Here is a 22,757-nt window from a genome sequence, read left to right as displayed (position 1 = left end):
TCATGGCGCCATGACTAATGAACAATAACGTGAACAAAATTATATAATAATTAAGGTGGTGGCCATTGGTATACAAAAGCGTCAGCAAGGATCAAATTTTAAACATGAAAGTGATTGCATGTATTATTATTACTATATATAAGTCATTCCCATTTATCTCATGTGCGTATAATTCGTAAAATGATGCACAAACCCTCCATGCATGCAGTTGCTAAAAACGAGTAATACGTACGAAAGTGGCTCACCCGATCCCTCCCAACAGATTTACTGACTAGCTAATTTTTGTGTGGAAGCTTGTTTTCTTTAGATTTTCTTTGTAGTTACCCCTCTATATTTTTTTTCCAAAGCAATCTGTTTGCGCTTCTAGTTAAAAGCAAAAGACCTTTGCATGAAAAAGTGTGGTAAAAATTATAATATTATTACAAGTCACTACATAAAAACTTGACATATTAACTGACATTAGTTGTACAAGATGGAGTGGGTAAACTCTTATCAGTGGCTAAGGATAGGTTTGCGGCCTTTACCCACCTCATTAGCCACTTATGAGTCTTTACTCTTTACCCACCTTATTCTGCATAACTACCGTTAGCGGCTTTATATTGTCAATATTTTATGTAGTCAGTCTAAGTTCATACTTTTTTTTCATAGACGATAATAGGGGTGGGTAAACTCTTATCAGTGGTTAAGGGTAGGTTTGCGGCCTTTACCCACCTCATTATGAGTCTTTACTCTTTACCCACCTTATTCTGCATAACTACCGTTAGCGGCTTTATATTGTCAATTTTTATGTAGTCAGTCTAAGTTCATGCTATTTTTTTTTTATAGATGATAATATATTTATACTAAGAGGTAGGGAAATAAATTAGTATTAAACTCGTTATCTAAGAGATTCAAATCTTATATGCGACATTTGCAAATAAAAAAATAACGCTAAACCGTAATAAAGCAACAGTCTCTTGCATGCTTTGATACAATCAAGATACAATATATTTGCAGCAAGAGCTAGATTACAAGTAAGGGATAATGACGTAGCCATAGGCAATACTACTTGATTATATCTAAATTTAACTAAGATAATCAAAAGTCAAGGGCTTTAACACATCAGCAGCTTCCTTCTCTATCAACTCCACCTGCCCTTTCAGCATGTGCATGTACACAATCCAGTCACCATTACCAACTGGACTTGGCATTGGCATCACATACCCGGCATTGCCTCCCCACGGGAAATGGTATGACCCGAAAACCGGCGAGCCCCACCCAAAGTCCATCTTCGAAGCGGGGAACCGTTGGCCAGACGACACAACGAAAGCTGGCCCCTCATCGCTTCCGCTGCTGTATATTTTGGCCAAGCCTGGCACTGGCCTATGTGCCTCAACCCAATCTATCAACCCTAAAAAATGCTCCTTCGTCACAGCACATTCCAAAAAATTATGGACTTCCTCAGCTACCCAATTTAGCGGTTTCTCAGTTAGGTCTTCAACTTTTTCCCCACCAAATGGAATAGACAGCACATTTCCAAAGTATGTGGCCATTAATGTTGGATGGTCGTTTTGGTAATTTCCCTCACTTAATCTTGCCCGTCCATCAACCACAATGCCCATTTTACATAGTTTTTGGGCACGATCATTACTAGTTTCACTTTTTGCTACCATTTTCCACAAGAATGCACAGAAAGACTCGAGCTTGGTCCTTTTGCAGCCATTGGAGGTAGCTAGGTCTTGGAGATTTTCAAGCTGCTCGGATGTGACATAGTATATGCGGCTGATGAGATGGTCGTGATCATCAGTAGTACTGCCTTTACTGGGAGGTGGCAACGCCGTGAGGGGCACGTACATGTTGTTTAGGGAGGGGTCGATGTGACCAGGACGACGAGGGTTAAGCAAAGAACGACGAAAAGTTGGTTGGATAGTGAGGGATTTGGACTGAGCCATCTCAGCCCATGACACCAGAAACATGTTGGTTGAGTAGGCATCTGCTATGCGATGATCAAATGTGCATGCCACCACTATCCCACCACACTTAAGCAAAGTTGCCTGCAATTTAATTTGTTTCCATAATGTTAGGAATTATAAAATATTGTCCCTCTCACATTGTGGTTGAAAATATTTCTCAAAACAAACCATCCATACATAGGGCCCCCCCGGAAGGGGTGGATAACAGTGGCTAGCCACTAGTTTGTCTCCTTTTAAAGAGAAAAAAGAAGAAGATAACTTTAACGAAAATTTTTCGGTACTGTTCACTTCAACGAAAAACCACATTTTTACACTAAAAAGTCAATCATGATACTATTCACTTTACCCTTTATTTTGTCCTTATCGTTAAAACTCAAAGTTTTCAAGTCCTTTTCATTAGTTTTCCTAAAAAAAAAACCATCCATACATAGGGAATAAAAACTTGGTGGGTGCCCTGTAGATTAAGTGGCAGGCACTGTTTGTTTAAAGGGAGACTTAGATGTGGTCCTTAGGTATGAATATTCTTTGACTGAAACCTTGTTGATTTTCAATTTTTAATCGAAGTTTTTGAAATTAATGTGATAATTTATTCTATGTATGTTACTATATTTTTTAAATTAAAAATTGAAATTTATAGTTGTTTATATTAATGAAAATTTAAATAAAAAATCATAATTTGTGGTAAAAATATTAAAATATAAATTATACCATTGTGTGTGTCAGTGTGTGTATAAACATGGGTACATTCTTCAAAATCACACACAAAAAAAAAAAAAAAACAAAAAAACAAAAAGATTTTAGGCTTAATAACATTAGTAAATTTATTCGATTAAACTTGACATAGATACATTCTCAAATAAATAAATAAAAAAGAATGTACCCATATAAGTTAAAAAATGGATTAGAAAAAATTGAATAGATTTTATATAAAAAAAAATGGTACATTTTATTTGTAACAAAATGGTATATTTAAGAATGAGTACATTTTAAGATTAAAAATTTGAAAAATATACATGAATGGGTACATATAAGATTAAAAAATTGAAAACATTTTTTTTAAAAAGCTAATGGGTACAAACTTTTTCTAATTTTTTTATTTATTTTGGAAATTTTTTGAATTAAAAATTAGTTAGGAGTTTAATAAAAGTGTGAGTATTAAAATTCTAAATCAATTATTAATTTTTATTTTAAAAAAATGTAGCTAACATGTAAATTTATTATTACATTAATCCTAGGAACTTGGATTAAATCTGAAAACTAATAAAGTTTCAGTAAATGAACATTAGTAACAAAGGACATGATATTAATTTTTCCTTGTTTAAAATATGCCTTGTGTTACAAGTTCATATTCATACCTAGATTCCGTAACAAGTTACATATTTCAACTATACAGTATAAACGTTCGAAACGTGTAACATGTAAATGACATGAGATAATAAGACACAGACCTGGACAGCCAATACGCCATGCTTCTTGTTGGGCACCAACTTCCCCTCAATACTCTCATCAGGGTCATAAAGGTTGAGCTCCTTAAGCTCAACATCTGCAAAGGCTTCAGCGAAATCAACGCCGCGGTTGTTGCATAGAATCTCAGGCTCCCCGACAGAGTTCGGCACTACCTCACCGGAGAAGGCGTAGAAAGTCATAAGAGCTTGAGCCATGGCCTTCTTCAGAACCCCAACCATGGACCCAAAGCTCATGCTTTGCTTATTTTTGTAGCAAAAGAAAACTCCCACGTCCACAGGTGGCAGAAGCAAGTCAAGGTTGGAGAGTGGTAGCCAATGCTCTTGCAATGGCAGGGCAGCTGCCACCACTTCTTGCTTGCTCATAGTCACCTTGAACTCTGCTCGCGCCATGTTTTTTATTAACTAGTTAACTTCTATATGGTTTAGGTTTTGTGAGCAAAAGACTAGAAGAGAACTTCTAAATTTATAAGGAGGAGTTGGAGACTAAAATGACGTAATAGCCAGTTGGATGAAGGGGACGTTTGGAAGATAAAATAAGGGAGAGCTGGCTAGGTAGCTAAGCCAACTTCCCTCAACATTTTACTTTTGTGAGGGGGAGTATAAAGACAAAAAATAAAGTGATATACGGGGAATCTTTTCGAGTAACTGTTTGGACCTGATTTTACACTATTGGTCCGAGTAATCGAGACCGTTGAGTGAGTATGGTTTTCAACCGTCGGATGGAAAAATGGAGATATTTTTGCTAAAGGATAATATTATGAATTTTATCATAATAATTATCTTCTTGGTATCTTCTTAAACAAGATAAATAGGATACGATTTATATCTCAAATAAAGCAATACAGTTCAAATTGATTTGGAATGTCTGACGGCACTTGAAAGTTTAAAATGAATTTGAAATGCATTTGATTAGAAATGATGGCTTTTGGTGATTATGTGAGGACGAGATGAGAAACCTAGGTAGGCTAGGTTTTTAATGCATGGTGATGGTGTTGTCGGATTGAGTACAAGGCCATAAGAATTGATGATGGGATTAGGCCATATAGTCATGCCGTGTGGACTGGGCTAACTATATATATATATATATATATGTGTGTGTGTGTGTGTGTGTGTGTGTATATAAAAAAATAATTGGTGGCTATTTATTGTTCATCTTCAAGTACGAGGATTATTTGAGGATTCGATGTGATAACTGATAAGACTAAACACAAGGATCAAATTTGGTATAAATAGTAATTGGTGGCTGTTAAGGATCAGATTTGGTATAAATAATAATTGGTGGCTATTTATTTGTTCATCTCCAAGTATGCGGATTATTTGGGGATTTGATGTGATAACTGATAAGACTAAACACAAGGATCAGATTTGGTATAAATAATAATTGGTGGCTATATATTTGTTCATCTCTAAGTATGCGGATTATTTGAGGATTCGATATGATAACTGATAAGACTAAACACAAGGATCGTATTTGGTTGTATTTTTGGCTAAGTTTAGAGTCTTGGGGGGAGTAAGGCTTATCCGAAGCTCAAATCAATAGAAGAGTTCTAATAACATGGTAGTCTTTACCTAATTATCAACTAGCGCATACTCGTCCCTATAAATACAAGGCTACAAACAACGAAAAAGCCCCTCCAATTCAACACACAAATTGCCCTGCGCAAACTCTCTCAACGAGATTTTAATTTTCTTTTTCCGCCACACATCTTCAGTTTGGATAAACAGCACTATCACTGTAGAACTAGCCGACCGCGAAACACCTTCATTTGGATAAACAGCATTGTGTCAAGGCCGACTGGTTATTTATCCAAGTCTAGGTTGAGAAAGACTTTCGGGTCTTTATTGGCATATGTCATCTCATTAGCCTTTTCAGTGACGTGAGGTGTTGCAGTTTATTAGGGCTCGGCACATTGAACGCCGAGTTGTCTTATGATTGGATACTCGTAATTAAGCTTTAGAGTTCGGCATTCTGACGGCCAAACCATATTTACCATCAAGACATATATCTTTGATTATATGTGCCCCTATACTTTAGTGTCAATTTGGCGTGCTTATGCCATTACAAATATAATCACTGTGACTGAATTCGGTGCTGACGATTTGTGAACTTCGCAAAACTAGCAGCCTTGTCTTCAGGCTCTAGAACCCAAAGGCCGAGATGTGTTCCTTCCTCGCCCGTAGTTGCAAGATCGAGAAGTCAGCTGTGCGCTCAATGCAACATCAACACATTTTACTCCTCAACCGAACTCAGCTGACGAGTTGGCACGCTCCACATCAACTGAAGGACATAGTTAGCTCATTAGTTACTCGGCCTACGCGCCACGTAGGCTTGGTAGTTTTTAGGGTCAACAGTAACATAAGTAGTCGAAATGGAAAATGGATCATCTCCGGATCCCTTCCTCCTAATCTACTAAGTTTGGAGATCCGGACCATTAAATTTTAATATCTAACGGTTACAAACATGAGCTCACTTTAAAAATTATAATAACTTTAACCGATTGATCAAATTTCAATGGTCTGGATTCCCGAACTTAATGGATTAGGAGAAAGGAATCCGGACCGTCGAAATGGTTCAAGTTTCAGATGGGAGTCAACAACAATGACAAGGCAATTATTTTAGGATGACACTTTGGATATTTTTTTGTGATTTCGCTGTCATTTCTAAACAAATGATTCACAAGAATGTATGAATCGCTACATTCAGGAAAAGGACCTCAGCAATGTCGATTATACAGCTGGCTCTATGTACCCTTCTCTGGCAAAGCATGTACTAGTTTATTGGATCATCACAATAAACTCATTTTTACTTCCTTTGATAGGGTCTCCATACACTGTGCAATAGCGGCTACATACTAGAAGACTGTTAATGAACTCACCCTAATTCTTAATAGGCAAAGAAATTCAATCTACACTAAAATTGAAAACACGCTGAAACGCTGTTTATGAGCACATTGTTGTTCTGTTTTTTCCCCCACTTAGTATCTTCTATTTCATTTATGCCACTGACCCCTGTTGACATCTGGGATCGCATTCAGAGACTCACAATGGCTCTTTTCGTTTCTGCTCAGCTGCAATTAAATTTGCTCTCATCCCTAGAATCCAAAACTCCCTCGTACGAGAGATTTTTCAGTGTAACTGGTATATAGGATGGTACATCATGTGTCACTATATAAATGATTAGATATGTGTGATGAAAAATTAAATATTTCCCACCGTATATATAAAAACACTGGGTATACCACCTATGTTCTGATCACAATGAAAAATTTCTCAGCTATGTATTTCAAAGGCGAGTAGCCATGTTTGCAAAAGTTGCCAAATAATCACCATCTGAAGATTTAGAATTTGTTCACATCGCACAAAATTTTATAGAAACGGGGACAAATTAACATATTTAAAGTAAGCACTATAAGATGTAAACATATTCAAAGGCTGAGTAGCTGATTGGATTCATTTCATTTTTCAAATCCAATGAAAATACAAAACGAAAAGGAATTAAAGAAAAGTTTAAGTTTTAGTATTTCAAATTAGTGATTAATCAACTAGTTAGTCAGTCTCAATGATCTATCAATACTATGGACATCATACAGAAATTCAAGCAAATTGATACGACCAATATTGCATACATTTTAATGCCCTTTAGTTAGATTTTTGTTATGTTTTTTTAGTGAATTTAGTTTGTTTCATTTAGTTTTATGTTTTCTTAGATTTGTAGAGTGAAGATGAAGAAAGAAGAAAAATGAGCACTTTTGCGATTGAAACGAGTTTGGCACGGTGGAAGCAGAGACTGTTTGTGCGGATCATCCAACTTGACGGAATAAACTGTACTTCCTCAGAGTGAACCAGCTGTTGAGCCTTATACCATTGCAAAGATATGGAAGTTAGCTTTCAGAGGAATTTTACGGTTCGTGATTTCAAGTTTCCTAGACGATGTTACAAAGATTTTCGTACAAGACGTCGGTCAGCCAAGTCTACGCGGAAGTTGCAAGGTCTGTTGGGTTTTTCAAGTCATAATTCAGTCGAAGCCCAAAGCCCGAGATAGAGCGTGTTGAGCTGACTTTAATCCTATTTCAAATGGGTTTGAAGTAATTATTTGGGAAGTTTACTTGCTACATCATTCAATTATGCAATACAAAAGATATCACAAGACCTAATTATCTTATGACTTGTCTACCATATAAGGAAGGCTTTTGGGAACGTGCTTTTGGGGGTTTCTTTGGGGGATTCTCTGCGACATTTTGGAGAAGAAGAGCGGCAGCCGCCAACCATCTTTCCGAAGTTTTTCATGTTCTTAAATTTTTTAATTATGTTTTCATATTCTATGAGTAACTAAACTCTTTTTCTAGGGTTAGGATGATGCCCTAGCATGGATGTTTATGATTTTTAATGTTATTCATTTCTAGCTTCTTTTAGATGAATGCTTAATCACTGATTGAATTGTTACTTTTTGTTTGAGTTCTTTGATTGATCACCTTAGGACTTTGCATTTAGTAAAATTGGAAGATGAAATTTGAGGCTGAACTAGCAATATAATTCAATTAGCTTCTTGTGGTTAAGTGTGGTAAATTACATTATTGCTTGACAAAGAATCATGGTTTGCTTGGTTTCCTTGTTTTCTAGAGCGTAAAGAGTCCTACTTGTTAAATTTATGCCTTAACCAGGATAAATTGCATGTTAAGATATACGACCTCTGCTTGAACTAGGAGAGAATCATACACTTAAGGAAAACTATGGTCTAATGTGCCTGACAAAGACTTAGATATAGGAATTATCATCTAAAGAATCGAAAGATCCATTGAATGCATTGAAACCTAAACTAGATTGCTTGTGGTTGATTCCGAATCCCTAGATTTTCATCACTTGCCTTAAAACACAACGTTTTCTTCTCTTTAATTTTAGTTTTAATTTAAGGTTCTGTTTTTGTTCGTTTATAAAATCATCACAACAAACTCTTTACATCTTTGATTGATATATTAATTAAGATCGAGTCTAGTTCGTTGTTTGGGTTTATATTTTATATTTTTGGGTTTGCGTATTTAATATAATAAGATTTGGTTTAGTTTATCAAATTGGAGATTGAATTAGAATCCTCGTGGGAACGATACTTGGACTTGCAAAACACTATATTATGACTATCTTGTGCACTTGCAAGTTTACACCATAAAACCCTGTAAACTATGAATTCAACTCCATCACTCTTCAACCATTGTTTCTAATTTACCTCTCCTTGGAGCTTTTTGATTAATAATTTATATACAGCAAATTGAACTGTTCATTTCAAATCAAATATACATGGGCAAAAAAGCAAAACCTAAACTCCCGCCACATAAATTAATCAACAATCAAACAAAGAAAAATTCTTGGAGACCAGAACAAATCCAATTGGATTTTCATGCGAGTGATTGTAATTTCCAAACAAAACACATATATATAAGTGCCCAAAATTTAAGATTTACATCATAATCTATTCTTGTAACAAAACTGTTTCTCAGCCGTTGGGTATTTTCTATGGCTTTCGATCAATAGTTGTACTTATATAGAAAAAAAAGTAAAATAGTCGAACACAAATGAAAGAAAGCCAGATCAAATTATTATGAAATCTAAGTTAGAGTTGTTAAAATTCACCTTCATGTGTACGATTCAAACTTCAACACATTTATTCTTACATTTTACCAATCGTCAGACATTGCTAATTGCAAGACAGCAAGATAATGAATTCCATGAACGAAAAAAACAATGACATGCAACTTCAACTTACCATGCCAAAGAAGCTCCATAAGAGTAGTGGCTTCCTCCTTACTACATGTATCAAAAGCATTGCAACTGTAAATCCTGAAAATTATAAAAAAAAACATCCAGTCAATAGACAATATAATAGTTGTGGGAAGGTGAGTATGCAACCAAGAATCTAAGATATACTTGATTTGTGATTCTATTATAATTTCACAAAAAAAAAAGATCAAATTTTGATTGAAATATCAAACAAAACAATCTCATCTGTTACAGATTGGACCAACCAAATAAACAATCTATTGATATGGTTTTCAACCTAACTATAAAGGAGTTTTATAATAGCACAATCAACATCATTTGAACCCAACTAAAAAGAAACTAATTGTATGTTATAAATTCCATGGGTAATTTGATTTTGCAGATTAAAAAGAGTGGAAAAATATTGAAAATTACTAAACCCCATTACAACATCGCATCAGCAAAGAATCAAATCCAAATGTAAATTGTAGAAGAGAGACAATTGCATAAAGAATATGATAATAGGAAGCATAAATGGGATAGTGAGGATCTCAAGTAAATTCGCAACAACACAAAACCCAACCAGCAACAATTCGTTCATGACATCTTAAAACACCAAATTTCGTCCCGAAAACAGGACATTTATTGCAGAAAGCTTAAAACTTTGCCTCCCAAAACTAACATCTGAGAGAGCGTTGCAATTCTTATCTTCAAAAGTATGAATGGTGAACTTAATAAGAATATGCAATGAACTAAATAAAAACATAATTTCTATAAACTTTTTTTGCACAAAAATTAACTGTATTGGGAAACTCACCATCCCACTTCTCACGATGATGTATGATGGCAAAACCAATTGATGGGTGCACTGAAATATATTCACAGGCCCATTAAACGCACGAACATCATACAGTGAATTGCACATAAAGTACGACATTATCAAGTATACCTCGAGGTGGCATTGGATACGATCATTATAAAGTCTTCATCTCTGACATCAAGAGTACTCAGCATCTCAAAATTCCTCATCTCCCTACCATTATATAGCAGCTGTTGCCGCTGAAGCAGCACCCATGTCTGCTCATACGCATTGAAAAGCATACCACGCATTCGTTATACATTTCTCTATTAACTAATCAACTAACTGAATTTAAAATTAGCTTCCAAACCAAAAAAGTTCTGAACTTTTAACTCTGCAATCACATTCAGTTCTTCATCTCTTACTCTAAATCCCAATTATAGAAATATCTAAACATTACTTCAATTTAATATTGTTTTCCCCTAAAACAGCACAATCCCACAAAAAAAAAAAAAACAACAGATCATGAATTAAATTAAACTTCCCACCTCCACCTTCAGCAGAGCTTTCACATTCTCAACCTATCACAAAAAAATCAAATCAAATTCAAGTTAAAAAAAGGAGATCTTCAACTTCCAAATTAATTGAAAGAACTATAAAATCAATTAAGGGTTTCTGCTGAAGTGAAAAGTAAGGGTTTTACAGTCTTGTGAGGATCGATGTTTAAGGAGAGGATCTGTTCGTCTCCGGTCATCACTGTGTACTTCATCTTCTTCAATCCGTCGTAAAAAAACAACAATAAATCGTGAATTAAATTAAACTTCTCACCTCCACCTCCAGCAGAGCTTTCACATTCTCAACCTGTCACCAAAAATAAATAAATAAATAAATAAATCAAATCAAATTCAAGTAAAAATAAAAAAGAGGACTTGAATATAGCAACCCTACTCCCCCTCTTACAGGTCAATATGTAAGGAAGTTGTAATCCAATCATGTTAAATTCACCCTTTTAAACACGACAATTTATCTAATAAAAAGAGAAATTGAAAGGAAAAAAAAAACCTAAAATGGATAGTAGTGATCGAAAGCTCCCTCTACTGTCATTTTTTGCCTAAACTCCGTGAATTAATCGTAAACGAAAGAAAACTAAGAACTTGATTAATTGAGTGATTAAGCAAACATGGACTTGGTTAACTAGATATGTGAAAGTTGAATTCATTGTCTATTTCCAGAAAAAGGATACATTATCTGGATAACAGCACCTGGTAATGAATTGATACTAAAAAATCCCACAAAACCATCCACAAATACATATTTCACTATAAAGCATGAAAAGAGAAAGATTAAGGCTCAAAGGGACCTGTTGGGTGAAGTGCAGCAAATTCGAATGATGGCACTAGGTAAGAGAATCTTGTTTCGGAAACGAAGGATGCTGAGGCTAATGGGAAGCTCCACCAATTCAGCCATATTTACAACTTGTAGTGAGAGGAAAGAAGAAGAAACAGAAAGGAGAGTTAGAGGAGGAGCTAAAGAACACAGGCATTACCATATAAGTGCCCTAAACCAAAAACAAAAAAACTTAACACAGAATTATGGATGTCGTTGGAGACCACTTTAAATGAAACAAATAAATATTGGGAAGCATTGATTGTCAAACTAACCTTACGAGCTTCTCCTGCTGAAAATTCATGACTACAACTTATTTTCTAGAATCTCCAAACGGAAAGTTAACCTCTGAACGTTTGGATAACCTGAAGAACTTCCTCATGCACCACCATGTTCCCAAAAGCAGTCCCTTGACAATGATTCAAAGTGAAATACAGTGAATTCAACATAGAAACTTCTATAATTTAACATGTTTCCTAAAATTACTCGGCTACGTGTTCATAAAAGGGGAAACTTTTTCTAAAGTCCAAGAGCAATATCAAAGTGCTATTTGCCCTAATTCAAGAAGCAGAAATCACACTAATACTAAATATCCATACAAAAATATCTTCATTTGAGCAATATCCCCCTAAATTTAGCATCCACTGTTTTCATACATTCATAAATTCATTGCTAACAACAAAATGTAATAATTAATAAATAAATAAAATATAAAATAAGGTCAAAAATGGACCAACGGGACCCGTTGGATTCAAAATTTTGAACCAAAAATCAAATAATTTCAACTAAAACGTGATATTTTGGATTTCCAATTTCATATCCTTTCAAGAAAAGATAAAAAAAAAACTAAATTGTTGACATTCCCAAAAACTGAAAATTCAATCTTTGGGGGAAATCCATGAGAGCATGCAGTTGCATCAGCCAAAATATATTCCTTACCCCAACTAATTGGATTAACCAACAGAGCTAATTTTTATGATAATTAGTTAATTACACATCTAGAGCTATCAGTTATAGGCTATAGCGAATCTTTTATCTCCAACCTTAAATATAACTCCCTTAATTAGTGCTTCTTTTCAGACCACAATATTGAATATGATTAATTAGGTGCTACATCGGTGGTGATTTGTGAGGACCACTATACTAATTAAATTGTACAATACAGTTTCAAGATCTAATTGCAACAACTCGAAATCATAGCAAGACGATCAATCGACGCAAGAAATAGACCTTAAGAGCGGGGATCATTTTTCCTTGAATATGAATCCGCATCATGTACCCAACTAAGATATAAATCCCCATAAATCCATTTCTGGAAAGTACTAAAATACCCAAAACAAATATATATTATATATCAATATGAATACAAGGGATTGGATGAGGAAGTCCAAATATACCAGTAATGGCAAGTGGTGAGGATGAGCTTGATACTGACGCCATGTTCTTAGGCTGCTTTCAGAACCTTCTCAGGTTCAACTGGATCCACAACCGCTGCTTTTTTCGTACTCTCGTCAATAATTCTAAACACCAATAACAATTGAATTTAGAACTGATCAATATTTAAGCATAATTAATTAATAAAACCCTAATTAGGATAATCATAAATTGAGATGAAAATGGTGGATACAACCTTTCTGCTTTTAAAAACATGCTATAAATTTGTTCCACACTTAGAAATACAGGAAATTAGAGAATTTTAATCAAGTTTTCGCAAGCGTATGACATTACCCGCATCCCATTCATGAAACCAAGGCTTATACACCCAAACTAAAAGGCAAAGCCCTTGAACGCATCTCCTGGGGCTAAAACCAACAGAAAAAGTTAATACTTGATTATTCGCATTTATTTATATATCATATGCCAGCACGTGAAACTCATTACTAAATTGCCTATTTGGGAGAGAGAATCTAGCATTGACATCATAAGATTGCTATATAACAGTGAAAATATGCCCATATTCCCCACCATTGAGTGCAACAAAATCCATGGTCTTGGGTGTGAACTTACCCTTCGCTAGTGTAGTGGGTGTTCTTGAGAAGTCGGAGCCTTTGGAACAATTCGGGAGCTTCTTTGTGAGGCTGAAGCTTCAGTTGTCCGGGAAGCATGCTTGCAATGGGGGCATCAGAACCTCCTACATTAAATCAGTCGTAGGAAGACATTGCCAAGAAATGAAAATCAAACAAAATGGGCAACTCAGATGTTTAAGGAGAACACAATTATCTAAGATTCCCAAACTCCTTCAAATAGAAATTTTCTAGACTGAAAGAGAAATGATACTTGCAAATTTGTACCATGTAATTGGGGCTGTACACGAGCTCCATTTTGTATGCCGCCATGTTGTGCAGAAGCAATACTGGAATCCTTAGTGTTTATAGTGGCTACACTTGCTCTAGATTGTCCTCCTTGTGCATTGTTATTATGCTATTTAAAACTGAATATTTGAAATAAAAATCATCAACCCTAAAATTGCTAACAATCTCAAAAATTCCAAAACGCATTAAAAACCTAAATTTGAAATAGTAATCCTAAGCAATATAATTGCATAGATTGTTAAAATTGAAGGAAAACTAATCAGGAACAAACCATACACAAAAACTTATATGCAAATAAGTAGACACGACACACACACACACACACACACACACACACACACACACATATATATGCACCTGCGGTTGGACGAGATGGAAGGGCCAAGCCCACCGACGCTGGTGCCCATAGGGTAAGCGGTATCCCCTGTGAAAAATATGAAACCTTGTGAAAAGAGCGCATGTGGGAAAGAACGATATCAACATCGAACGCATAGAAACTGCAGCAGTAATAACATTCAAAAAAGTTTTTGTTCGATACCGCACGATAAAAGAAATAACAGTGAGCCATAAAAAGTAAAAATAAAAAATTGGGGATTGTAAATTATAATCTAATCACCCAATAAAACATAAATAAATTAAGCACAACAATATCAAAATTAAAAGGGTGGACAACAATATCAAAAAAGAAACAAAAATCAAGCACAACAATATCAAAATCAAAATAAAAAATTGGGAATAATATAAAACTTTGTGCATAGAACGCTCGTGAGAATGAATCACACAACAATCAAGGGTGGACAAATCACAAAAGTGACAAATCTCTTCTAACGGACACCCCCGTCTCTATCTCTCTGCAATGAACATCCCCAATAATTAAGGTAGTTTTTTGTAATTTACCCTTAATTTTTTTTTAAAATTTGGTGTGAAAAGAAATGAATAAAAGGATAAATAGTTGGAAAACGGGAAAATGAATGGTGGGAGTGTTCAGTTTGACATGGCAAACAGACATACCACATACCGGATCCCTTTCCACCTAATACCTCTCCGGATCACATAATATCCACAACACATAATTTGAGGTTTGAAAAGAGAGTGACAGCCATGAGACGAAACGTTCCACGTAGAGGACCATTTTCCCTTTCATTAGTGTAATACTTGTCCCCTAGGTTAGTGAAATCAAATGTGTTTTAACTTTTTCATTCAAAAATGTTCATGTTGTGTTTCACTGTCACACAAATTCATTTTCACGTTCAGCAATAAAGATAGTGTGTTTTAACTTTGAAGTGTCCCACACATTAATGTAGACCCTATAGTTTCTGACAAGACACGAAAACAACACGAAAAAAACGGGTTTCGAGTTAACACGATAACTAATCGGATCATTAACGGGTATACACGCGGGTAACACGTGGGTAACCCGTTTCGACCCGTTAAGAAAAAAATTATTTTGATAATTTTAAAGTTTAATTACTAAAAGATTTATTATAAAATACAATAGCTATATTAATATACACAATATATTCTATATTAAATATGTAGTTTTATATTATTATTCTATATAAGTTAGAAACAAAAGTTTTAGTCATTCTTTATTTTTATTATGAGTGTTCATTATTATCATTACTAGGATAAATTTTACTTAACATGTTGTTGTTCAAAATTAAAATAAACTAGCATAGTATTTATATAAGCAAGAACTAAGAAGACATACATACAAGTATGAAAAAAGTGAAAGGATATATAAACACTCCTAATTCATCATTATTCCTCCACGAGTAGATAATGGTTACATTTACATTATCATTTAGATTTTTAAAATCCTTCAAACCCTCATGAATAATGTTTTTTATTTGAGGGAAAAATTAATAATAATTATTGTAGAAGTGTAGAAAATGTAATATATATATACACACACACACACACACACACACAATCACTCATAGTGACAAGCTTTACAACTTTCATGAAGTGGGTCAGCTTCGAAATCCAACACTATAATCCATAAACATTAAATTTATATTTAACCGTCGATTGTCATTTATGCTTTATTCTTCTTACTGAATTTCATTTTGTAAATTTTCTTTTTTTGTAAACATGATCATCTGGCAAATGTAAGAAGATGAACGGTTCAGATCTTTGATATCACGTTTCAATATTTACGGTTAACTGAAATATGAGTTGATGTCATATAGTTTGTAAAAACTTTATAAACATCAAACAATATTTTCACTAACTGTAAAACTCTGAACATAATATCAACAATCCAAACCGTTCATCTTCTTGCATCTTTTAATAGATCATGTTTTCAGAAAAGAAAATCTGAAAAAACAAAATTTGATGAGAAAAAATGAAGCGTAAATATAAATAACAATCAACGGTTAAATTTTGATATATGATTTATATGATTATAGTGGTGAATTTCGAAGTAAAGCTCGTCACAAAAGTTGCAAAGCTTGTCATTACGAGTGTTTATATATTTTTTTCTATATTTTTTACACTTCTACATTAATTAAAAAACTATTAAAGACTTTACTTAAATAACAGTCGTAAGATAAATGAGAGTAAATATGTACCATTGGATTCTATTTCACTTATATTATTAGAACTTTTTTGGACGAAAAAACCCCTTCTCTATTCCAATATTTTCCAATTTTACCATTTGATCAAAACAAAAGCCCTAATCCCTTTCTCTTTCCCCATTCCCATAACAATGTGGTATGTATATACTTATTTAGTATTATGTTTTTAATTTGATTATTTATTGGTTTAAAATATATTTTCATTAACGGGTCGGGTCATATTACCTGTTAATATTATCGGGTCGATTTTGGGTCAGGTCATTTTACCCGTTTATTTTAACGGGTTTTACACGACACGACCCGTTAAGATATTGGGTATGACACGAAAATGACACGAACACGGAAAACACGACACGAATGTCAGGTCTACATTAATGCATGATTAATTTAAAATACGATTACACATGTAATGCACAAGCCGAATAGGCTTTGAGCAATTTAACTTCCATGTTAAAAAAATTTGTTTGTAAATTTACTCTCCCTAACATGCGACACCGATGTAAGTGAAATAAAGACTATTAAAAAAAGAGATAACTTAAAATCCTTCCATTGATAAGAAAACAAATGTACAAAAGAAAGATCCATATAACAAAAGGGAGGGAAGGGGCAAAAAGCTAGGATCTGAAACTATCTCCCCTTCCATATTCCTTTGTAATATACCGTTTTAGTTAAGAGTACACTACACTAGCCACTTGACAGTTTACAGGAGGATAAAATCAAAGGAAAACTAATGAAAAGAGCTTGAAAACTTTGAGTTTTAATGATAAAGACAAAATAAAGGGTAAAGTGAATAGTACTAGGATTGACTTTTTAGTGTAAAAATGTGGTTTTGTCGTTAAAGTGAACAATATCAGGTGCTTTTCGTTAAAGTTCCCTAAAATCAAAGAATCACCAAATCGAGCCGGAATCAGACACGCATCAATATCTACTTCACTCACACGGGGGCACGGTTAGCAGCTGTCGAATAGGTCAGGCAAGCAAGCGCTCGTTGACGAACTTCACCTTTCTTCCTCTTCGGGAGAGTTCAGTTGTGAAGATCAGAGCCAAAAAATTGTTCCCTCAAAAAGTGAACTATAAACCAATATGTTGTACTGTAACATGCAATCCCCTCTTAACCATCTAACGCCGCTTTTGCTGTCGCCGCCTGGTTCCCAGTAGTGTGGTAGCTGAGCAGCAGAAAACTATTGTCCCCTTCGGTATTTTCCCCTCTCCAAAGCAACTGTTTATATATGTACAATTTGGTCACCCAGAACTGTTGTGTAGCTCGGCAGCCCTCTGGCTCATCATCTCCATCACAGCAGCTCTTCTTCTTGAATCAGACTGCTGCTGTAGTCTCCTCAAATGCTCCTTTAAATCTCTGAAAACATACATTTATATTATAGAATCAACGATATTACCCTTAAAAAGAGGGAGTGTGTGTGTGTGGGTGGGGGGGGAATTAAGAGAATCGTATCTCATAATACAAGGCAATAACCTACGAACCTGCAACGCGGCACATGGCACTCGGATACTTTGCAAGCTCGAGCATGAAGTTGAAGAAGATACCACATTTTCTTGCAGAGAACACATCCTCCAGATGCACGGACTTTGCAATGAATTCCATGGCGGAAAAGCCCCTTCACCTTACGGCAATTGGGGTATTGACATTGTGCAGAACGACATTGTGATGCATGCACCAGAAGGTCAAGCATTTTCCGAAGCTGCAAAATTGAAAACAGTGTTATAAAAATTTGACTCTCCATATACATTGAAATCCAAGCCTTTCCTCCACTAATACATCGACGTTAACATCAATCTTCAAGTATGTAAACACAAATATAAAGCACCTGTACAACTCGGATTTGTCTAGCTTCTTTGTTTTGTGCATCGCGATCAGTGATGGATGGATGATTTGTCAACTTATGATGATGATCTACACCGCCTTCCTTCTGATAACAGTTATTGCATACATCGTATTCAGGGCAAACTTCACAACGCCAACCTTGCCCTGTTTCAATGTTGAGATGACATATATTGCATGTTGTCACAAACGCAGGAGCAGGTGGGTTATGAAGATGGTAAAGGACCATGATAGAGGAGTGTTTAGCCCGCCGTAAAGTATCATACTGATAATGATTCCCTTGACAAAGACTGAGAAATGCCTGTCTAGTGTCAAAGAATTCACTCTCAAGGATTTCATCTCTGTCCTTTGTCTCCATAGGTACATCAGCAATTTGAAACTGCAACATATAATGATGTCAGTACTAAGCAGAAATTTTAAGAAAAAAGAACGAAGAGATTGCAGAGCCATGAGAATTGAAGCTAGAACTAAGGACAAATTCACATACAGGACGCAATTCATGCTTTTCCCTCTGATTGATAGGGTGCCTGTCTCTTTCTTCCCGTTTTTGCTCTGCTTCATAACACCTGTCGTCCCATGTAAAGTAATTACAACAAATCAAATTGGCAAACCTTATTCCAACTGCAATTTAAAAACAGCTCAAAAAAAAAAAAAAAAGCAAAAAATTGATTATTCAACATTCAGTAAGAAACTTCAAGTGTATAAAAATGCAAGAAAATTTCAGCCTTTCAAAAGAATCAGAACTGAGGATATTTAACTGATCAAACTGTCCGCAAATTCTAACAGAACCTTGAACTCAATTAGCAACAATACCAGAACCTTCGTCCCTTCTTCTCCAAACAAACTATAAGCACAATCTAGTGATATATGAACAAGCAATAAAGCACTATACGCGGTAAAATAGGTAATACAAACCAAAATTAATATAGTATTAGGAAGCTGTGCGGGGGAGGGAGGTAACAGATAAATGCAGGAGTTCAGAATCTTACTTATTACAAAGCTGAAAATTTCTGCATTGAGTGCAGGACCAACGGTTTCCTGATACCATTAGTATACAACAGTGGGAGCATGCGTACTGCAAATGAACCATGATGAAATCCTCCTTCATTGGCGAAATGGTTTCTCCAAGATGGGTGAACATAAATACAAAAGTCAGCAAAAAGAAGAAAAAGATTATCTCAAATTTTTGTGCGAATAATTCGTAAAATGATGCACAAACCCTCCATGCATGCAGTTGCTAAAAACTAGTAATACGTACGAAAGTGGCTCACCCGATCCCTCCCAACAGATATACTGACTAGCTAATTTTTGTGTGGAAGCTTGTTTTCTTTAGATTTTCTTAGTAGTTACCCCTCTATATTGTTTTTCCAAAGCAATCTGGTTGCGCTTCTAGTTAAAAAGCAAAAGACCTTTGCATGAAAGAGTGTGGTAAAAATTATAATATTATTACAAGTCACTACATAAAAACTTGACATATTAATTGACATTAGTCGTACAAAATGGAGTGGGTAAACTCTTATCAGTGGCTAATGATAGGTTTGCGGACTTTACCCAACTCATTAGCCACTTATGAGTCTTTACTCTTTACCCACCTTATTCTGCATAACTACTGTTAGCGGCTTTATATTGTCAATCTTTTATGTAGTCAATCTAAGTTTATGCTATCAATGGCTAAGGGTAGGTTTGCGGCCTTTACCCACCTCATTAGCCACTTATGAGTCTTTACTCTTTACCCACCTTATTTTGCATAACTACCGTTAGCGGCTTTATATTATCAATCTTTTATGTAGTCAGTCTAAGTTCATGCTATTTTTTTATAGACGATAATATATTTATACTAATAGGTAGGGAAAGAAATTAGTATTAAACTCGTTATCTAAGATAATCAAATCTTAGATGCGACATTTGCAAATAAAAAAATAACACTAAACCGTAATACTAGGTGACAAGTTAGAGCTAAAATCAATAGAACATTACTCGGCAATTATTGCCTCAGTGCATCATATATCTAAGTAAAGCTAGAGAGCTAACTGCAGTTTTAAAATATAAAATAAGATTAAATTCTTCGAAATCTTGCAATGTCATTCAGATATTGTTAACGTTTCAGAAGTCATTGTAACTTTGAAATGGAGTTGACTTAAAAGAACACATAATCCTAATTAAAACACTACATATAGTAATAAAAAAAAGGTATTAGATAAGAAGCATTAGCATTGGCAAGTTTCCTACAACCATCGTGCAGAGCCAATAGACAAAGGAGATACACACACATTGGCAAGTTTCCTACAACTATCGTGCAGAGCCAATAGACAAAGGAGACACACACACTCACACACACACACACACATATATATATATGCCTTTACGAAAGTGCAAAACACACACACACATACATATATATATATATATATATATATATATATATATATATATGTATATATGCCTTTACGAAAGTGCAAAAGTCGAAAGACATGCAATAACGAATTCAAATTCAACACCAAATCGACTTGACTCATATAATCCCTAATCCCCATCACAACCGTGTGGAGAATATATAACTTCATAAAAAGAGACAAGGAAATTGACTAAGAAATATTAATATATATGGCTCTATTCGTATTTTCAAAAATTGTACTAGAAATTAAAATCGAATCATTTGATAAAGAAAATAAACTATTTGTGAATTTTTTTTAAATTTTATTAGAGAATATTATACTAAATTTGTTATTTAAGAGATCCAAATATAAAACTTCTCACTTTGAAGAAAAATTCTACGACGTTCTACTAAGTAATGAAAAATATTAATATCTTTGCAACATTGACAGAAAAAATCCTTGCAATAAAGTGGCTTCGTAATCCCCTGTCCATAAAGTGGCTTTGTAGTAAATATCCAAAGAAATATAATATGGACAATAACACTACATAGTAGGCCTGACAATTCCTGACACGACCCGATAACCCGACACGACACGACACGAAATTAACAGGTGTTCGGGTCGACACGATAACGAAACGGGTCGTTATCGGGTAACCCGATAAGCACCTGTTAAGATAACGGGTTTGTTCGGGTATACACGTGGGTAACACGATACACAATAAGCAGAATATTAATTTAATAATTTATAACCCTAAAAAAATACTATAATAATTATATATATATTAATTTAACAATTTTATACCCCTAAGACCATCTCCAACCCTTGGGCTAAAAGCCAAATTTTTTAGCCCGGAAAATTTAGCTTTTAGCCCAGAAACATATTTTCTGCTCCAACCCTTCTACCCTAAAATTTTAGCCCAGAATTATTAAAGAATGAAATTAGCCTAAATTTTTTTCTTAAATCAATTTTTTTAAAAAAAAATAAATATGTAGATTATTGTAAATTAATTTTATGAACATTTTAATATAAAAAAATTTAAATTCCAATAAACATTTCGCATTTAGCCCGTGGGGAAAGCTGGGGGGTATTTGGCCCAAAAATAGCATTTGGCATTTAGCCTAAAATTTTAGCATGGGTTGGAGAGTGTTTGGGGGGGGGGTAATTTGGCTTTTAGCCCAGGGTTGGAGATGGTCTAAAAACTATAATAATTATATATATATATATATATTAAATTAACTATAATAATTATAATAATTATATATACTATAATAATTATACCCAAAATATTAACTATAATAATTATATATATATATATATATATTAAATTTTATACCCCTAAAAACTATAATAATTATACATACAAAATAAATAGATTTAAATCTACTTAGACCATCTCCAACCCTTGGGCTAAAAGCCAAAATTTTTAGCCCGGAAAATTTAGCTTTTAGCCCAGAAACATCTTTTCTGCTCCAACCCTTCTACCCTAAAATTTTAGCCCGGAATTATTAAAGAATGAAATTAGCCTAAATTTTTTTCTTAAATCAATTTTTTTTTAAAAATAAATATGTAGATTATTGTAAATTAATTTTATGAACATTTTAATCTAAAAAAATTTAAATTCCGATAAACATTTCGCATTTAGCCCGGGGGGAAAGTTGGGGGGTATTTGGCCCAGAAATAGCATTTGGCATTTAGCCTAAAATTTTAGCATGGGTTGGAGAGTGTTTGGGGGGGGGTAATTTGGGAGGTAATTTGGCTTTTAGCCCAGGGTTGGAGATGGTCTTAATAAATAAATATATATATACACACACACACCATTGAACTTCATGGGATACGAATTATACGAAACTAATTTCAACGATCCAACCGTCAAACATGTTTGTATATACTTCGAGATCGCATACGCCAAAAATTGAAAAAAACAAACATTCAGAGAGCAAGTAACGGGACAAAACTTTTCGACGGTTATAAACGAAAAATCATGATTTAACGGTCATTTCAACTCCGATTTTGATGATTTTTTACAACCACACTCCTTGACCCTATATGAATACAATGATTGAATTCGATCTTCAATTTAAAATATTTACACTAGTGGATACCACAAAATCTTATGTTATACTTAATAAAAGTATGAATAAACTCTTAAGTATTAGTGAATCTATTGTTTTGATGGGATACTCATTCTACAAAACTAGTTTCAATGATCCAACCTTCAAACATGTTTGTATATACTTCGAGATCGTATATGCCAAAAATTGCAAAAAACAAACATTCAGAGATCAAGTAATGGG

General features: G+C 34.4%; 2 protein-coding genes across 2 annotated transcripts; both read right to left on the bottom strand.

Annotated features, from left to right (window-relative positions):
- Nucleotides 1-850: 850 nt before the first annotated feature.
- On the bottom strand, nt 851-3,864 carry LOC103407867 (coniferyl alcohol acyltransferase-like). The gene is made up of 2 exons (XM_008346742.4): nt 3,401-3,864; nt 851-2,033 (listed from the first exon to the last, which is right to left on the bottom strand). The coding sequence occupies exons 1-2, from the start codon at nt 3,806-3,808 to the stop codon at nt 1,065-1,067; spliced, it is 1,377 nt and encodes a 458-aa protein (XP_008344964.1). The 5' UTR covers nt 3,809-3,864; the 3' UTR covers nt 851-1,064.
- A 13,618-nt stretch (nt 3,865-17,482) lies between these two features.
- Nucleotides 17,483-19,268, bottom strand: LOC139193895 (histone acetyltransferase HAC1-like). The gene is made up of 5 exons (XM_070817727.1): nt 19,075-19,268; nt 18,573-18,651; nt 18,072-18,464; nt 17,728-17,945; nt 17,483-17,602 (listed from the first exon to the last, which is right to left on the bottom strand). Exons 1-5 carry the CDS (start codon nt 19,224-19,226, stop codon nt 17,488-17,490), a joined length of 957 nt encoding a protein of 318 aa, XP_070673828.1. The 5' UTR covers nt 19,227-19,268; the 3' UTR covers nt 17,483-17,487.
- Nucleotides 19,269-22,757: the final 3,489 nt, after the last annotated feature.

This window comes from Malus domestica, chromosome 17, assembly GCF_042453785.1.
Source record: "Malus domestica chromosome 17, GDT2T_hap1".
Taxonomy (NCBI): Eukaryota; Viridiplantae; Streptophyta; class Magnoliopsida; order Rosales; family Rosaceae; genus Malus; species Malus domestica.
The sequence above is the reverse complement of the archived record's forward strand: the minus strand, read 5'-3'. Positions and strand labels throughout refer to the sequence as shown.